This window comes from Crocuta crocuta, unplaced genomic scaffold, assembly GCF_008692635.1.
Source record: "Crocuta crocuta isolate KB4526 unplaced genomic scaffold, BGI_CrCroc_1.0 scaffold588, whole genome shotgun sequence".
NCBI classification, from domain to species: Eukaryota; Metazoa; Chordata; class Mammalia; order Carnivora; family Hyaenidae; genus Crocuta; species Crocuta crocuta.
The window spans coordinates 41,914-47,368 of NW_027532829.1; the positions used below are offsets into that span (position 1 = coordinate 41,914).

Consider the following 5,455-nt stretch of genomic DNA (forward strand, 5'->3'; position numbering starts at 1 on the left):
TGTACAATAAATTGTATTTCCAAATCGTGAAAAAAATAATAAAATTCATTGGTATATAAAATTAAGGTCTATAGGAAAAAACATTAAAAAATTAAAGTCTGTTGAGAAACTATTACATAAATAAATAAATAAAATTAATTGTTCTATCTTGCATTTTGACTGGATCTTTTACCCAGGTATAATTTTATAATATCATATTTATTCATCTGGAAAAGACTGGTCNTATCAAACTTCTAAATATTGACACATTATTGACACATAAATACAAATCACATTTACTATGTTATCAATACCATCAGAAAAGTTTAAGTATTGGGAAGCTGTCAAGTTCACAGTGGTAGATAAAAATTTTCCAAACTCATAATATTTTTCACTTGAAAGCTCAAATCGGTGGCAACATATACTTTAAGTTGTTTCCTTTGAAATGACAGGTTGGCTTTTCATTTTTGAGAAAACATCTGGCAAATACCCATGTCTGAATAACCACAGTTTAAATGTCAGTCATTCAAGTAAAAATGGTATTCCATGAAGAAAGCAGCTAGTTTAGCTCACAACTCAATAAGTGCTATTCCTTAGGACAACAATTGTACTTTAGTACACAGAAGGGATTTATTTGTACTTCCCATTTCATCACACATAATTTTAAAAACACGTTTCAAAGGTTGAAATTTAAGAATATTAATAATGCATTAGTTTTTACTGCTTCATTTGGGATACTAAGAAAAAGTAGCATTTTTGTTTTTTACTACAGTGAAGAATAAAATAACGATTAATACAGTTTGGCCCCAGTGCCCTGATTCTTGCTAAAGCAGCAGTAGTTTTTAAATTTTTTTAAATGCTTATTTGTTTTTGAGTGAGAGAGACACAGCACAAGCTGGGGAGGGGCATAAAGGAGGGAGACACAGAATTGAAGCAGGCTCCAGGCTCCAAGCTGTCAGCACATAGCCTGATGCGGGGCTCGAACTCACGAACCATGAGATCATGACCTGAGCTGAAGTCAGACGCTTAACTGACTGAGCCACCCAGGTGCCCCTCAGGCACCAGCAGTTTTATTCACCATTACTTTATAGCACCATCAGTGCAAATATCAACACAATGAAAATAGCAGATAAAATCTTGACTTTACCATGAAAATATTTTTGACCTCTCAGAACTCCTCAATCAGGGAGCCACAAGGGGCCCACAAATCATATTTGAGAATTGCTAGTCTAGGACTTCATCACTTTATACCTGGATTATTATGTTAGTCTCCTAACTATTCTTCCTGACACTAGCTTCTCTCTTTATTCATATTGTTTGGCATTACTAATCATAACTTCTGACAATTCCCCTTTCAACATGTTCTGCCCAAAAATTATCACTGACTTCCCCTTTGGATAGAGGATAAAGTTCAAATTCTTTAGCATCACCTCAAGACCTTTACAATCTTTCCTCATCCAACTTTTTTATCCCTACCTTCCACTACTGCCCGACACAACTGTAGTTATGTGAGACTGATCTATTTAAGTTCTTTGGGAACAAAATTTACCCAGCTCAGAACTTTGCTTGAAATGTTCCTGTCATATGAAATAATATTCCCTTTTATCAAATCTCACATCCTATTCAACCTTCAAGGCCTAGCTCAACGCCCACATACTTTATTTATGATGCTTTTTCTAATCACTCTGGTTTACAGTGTTCTCTTCCTTCTTGGAAATATCACAGCAATTATTATACCCACATTATCATATACTGTGTTTCATAATTTAACTCTAGTTGTTATTTACCTTTATGTGCTTTCCTTAATCCCTCAATTGGATTTTAAATCCCTGGAATACAGAAGCTCTCTGCTAAACTTTGAATCTTTTACAGTGCTTAATGCAACAAATCCAGTGAAAACATCAATTTTTAAAAGTGAAATCAATGAATGAATTGATTCTTCCAAAGGCAAGAGGAATTTGGTTAAATGAATGAATCACATGGTCTATGAATTACTGATGGTCCTTGAAAGTCTTCCAGGTAGACAGTAGATTGACTTCTTAGAGTTATTAATGTTTCCAAGGGGAATAATTATGTTATTTCATCAAAATCAGTCCACTAGCATCTCATCAAAAGCAATCTTCTCCTTCTCATTAATTCTGATTAGGTTTTTGCAGTGTTAATCAAAAAAATGTAGCATAAGTGACCCACAGGACCCTGTTGAAGTGGTTTTAAAGGGAAAAGATGGCAATCACTGCTCTAAATTAGCAGCAAAGATTCCAATGTGGAGTCAATTCTATCTGTAACATTTTATTTCCTTAAAAGAAAATATAAAACAAAGATGGTAAAAATTTTGTACTTTTCAATATGAAAAACAGGTACAAGAGTGTTATATTATGCTTTATACTTTTATGTTTGACATATTTTTTTATTTTTTAATGTTTATTTAAAAAATTTTAATGTTTGTTTTTGAGAGAGAGACAGACAGACAGACAGACAGGCAGCACAAGCAGGGGAGGGGAAGAAAGGGAGACAAAGAATCCTAAGCAGGCTCCAGGCTCTGAGCAGTCAGCACAGAGCCCGATGTAGGGCTCAGACACACATGCTATGAGATCATGACCTGAGCCAAGGTCGAATGCTCAACCAACTGAGCCACCAGGTGCCCCTTTTTTTCATGTTTATTATTTATTTTTTGAGAGAGACAGAGACAGTGTGAGCCGGGGAGGGGCAGAGAGAGAGGGAGACACAGAATCTGAAACAGGTTCCAGGCTCTGAGCTGTCAGCACAGAGCCCAATGTGGGGCTCAAACTAACAAACTGAGAGATCATGAGCTGAGCCGAGGTTGGAGGCTTAACCAACTGATCCACCCAGGCGCCTCTGACTATTTTAAAATAAGGAAAAACAGGGGCACCTAGGTGGTTCAGTCGGTTAAACGTCCGATTTCAGCTCAGGTCATGATCTCACAGTTTGTAAGTTCAAGACCTGCACTGAGCTCTCTGCTGTTGGCACAGACCCTGCTTTGGATCCTCTGTCCCCCTATCTCTCTGCACTTCCCCTGCTCACTTGCTCACTCTCTCTCTCTCAATAAATAAACTTTAAAAAATATTTAAAATAAGGAAAAAGAGGGTGACAGGGTGGCTCAGACGGTTGAGCATCCAACTCTCAGTTTTGGCTCAGGTCACAATCTCACGGGTTCATAAGTTTGAGCCCCGTGTCTGACAGCACAGAGCCTGCTTGAGATTTCTCTCCTTCTGCCCTCCCCGGCTCATGCACATGTGTGCTCTGCCTCACTCGCTCTCTCAAATAAATAAAGAAACATTTAAAAATAAGTAAAAATAAAATATGGAAAAAACACATCGTGTGGCACTTTGAAGCATGCATCATGCATCAATATATAAGAACGTACCATTTGATTGATCCATGATGTCCAATTTTTACTTACCAGTGCATCATCTTGCAATGAAGCAAAAAAGAAGCCATAGAGTAAGTTAATTTGCTCCTTGTGATCAATGAAGTCAAACATAGCAACCAGCCAACGATAAAAAAGTACCTATCAAGAGACAAAATGCTTAACTTTAGAGAAATATAACTGGCACAGCAAAGAGCTTAATTGCCCACTCAGGGCTGTTTTAGAAACCTCTAGCACAAAGTAGGATAATAGATTTTATTTCTCAGTAAAAGTCTCTGCTTGAGCAGTGTTCCTGCATCAAGTTATATTGTTCCAAAACCACAGGCTTTCCACAAAAGGCCACTGCCATTACTCCATAAGTGGCTCTTCCTTGCCAGCCCTTAAGTGGTTCTGAAGGACTTATTATCAAAGTGTTTAAAAAGATTACCTTGGTGCTACCAGAACACTTGCCAACACAAAGCCAGGAGATCGCCTTAACCACAGAATCTTCTGATATTAGAGTTGCTGGAATCATGCACTTCAATATCCGAGTGTTTACAGCATTTCCTGGAAAGCAGACAAAACTCCAAATTAAACTACATTTTAGAATCTTGTTTATAACTTTACTATTATTCACTTAGTCCAAAAAAAATCTCACTGTATACTGAAAGCAATAAACAGTAATATTTAATAGATATCATTTCAAAACACAGTTTCAAACAAAAATATACCTTTAACTTCTAATATTAACTAAAAAGCAATTCTTTGGCTCTATATTTCTATTTAAAAAGGAAAGATGAGTACAGGGTTTCCTCTTTGGGGTGATGAAAATGTTTGGGAATTAAAGAGTGGTGATGCTTATAGAACTTTGTGAATATGCTAACAAATACTGAATTGCATACTTGAAGAGTGAATACTATGGTATGTGAATTATACTTCAAAAAAAGTCTTACAGGAAAATCTCAAAGTTTTTTATTTCATTATTTTTTAATGGCACAATAAATTCTGACTTATTTAAAGCTACTGACAGACATCTTGTATGAGCTACTTCATTTAAGAATAAATACATTTGTATTCTTCATCCCTCCCCAAAAGTGGGGAGGACAGCAGAATGAAATAGCTATTCTTGGAATTAGCTGGCAGTAATATCATTCTATACTGGTCCAATGTTTCCATCATGCTCTCTGGCTTCCATGGTATTCTCCCATCTGGTAATAGAAGTGATGCTGCAAATACCTCTTATACACCCTATATCAATTTCTGCTTATGAAGGTTTCAAGAATTAAATGCATATCTCATCAATTTTTTTGGTATGTAAACATTGTTTCATTTGTATTATAATGTGGCAATCACAACCAGTCACTGAAAAAACAACTGTTCTCAACTTCTCATGCAAATAGAATTTTCAAAAACATCTTGGATGTATGTGTCTTTAACCATGGTTTCACATGCGTTACAGCGCTGATCACATCCATTCACTGTAATAATACAGTTTTCAACTTCTGCAAACAACATTCTTAGAAATATACAGTTTGTTTTACATGTATTCCAGCATGATGATCACATCCATTCATGGAAATAACACTGATCTTAACTTGGCCCACAGCAGCATTCTCAGAAATATCTTACACATGTCTTATTTTTCCTGAGGGTGAAGGCCTCTCTTTATTTTTTAATTTTTTAAAAATTATATATATTTAAGATGTACAGTATGGTATGATATGCATATACAGAGTGAAAAAATTACTACAGCCAAGATAATTTACATATTATCTCCTCACATTGTTACCATTTTTTTATGTGTGGTAAGAAGACCTGAAATCAACTCTCTTACCAAATTTCCATTTTTCAATACAATATTATTAACTATTGGGGCACCTGGGTGGCTCAGTCAGTTGAGCATCTGACTTTGGCTCAGGTGCTGATCTCACTGTTCTTAAGTTTGAGCCTCGCATTGGACTCTGTGCAGACAGCTCAGAGCCTAGAGCCTGCTTCAGATTCTGTGTGCGTTCTCTCTCAGTCCCTCCCCAACTCACACACTTTCTCTCTCTCAAACATAAACATTAAAAAAATTTTAAAACAATATTATTAACTATAAATCATTAAGTA

The 5,455-nt window shown here is 36.0% G+C and overlaps 1 protein-coding gene across 1 annotated transcript in view; it reads right to left on the reverse strand.

The window, feature by feature from the left end:
• Window positions 1-5,455, reverse strand: part of CENPI (centromere protein I) — a gene marked incomplete at its 3' end in the record, with an annotated part of 51,866 nt that overhangs the window by 40,057 nt on the left and 6,354 nt on the right. The window contains exons 4-5 of the mRNA XM_077745303.1: window positions 3,795-3,913; window positions 3,401-3,508 (exon numbers count right to left, since the gene is read on the reverse strand). Of these exons, the coding sequence (XP_077601429.1) occupies window positions 3,401-3,508; window positions 3,795-3,913 (227 nt within the window). The remainder of the gene's footprint in view (window positions 1-3,400; window positions 3,509-3,794; window positions 3,914-5,455) is intronic.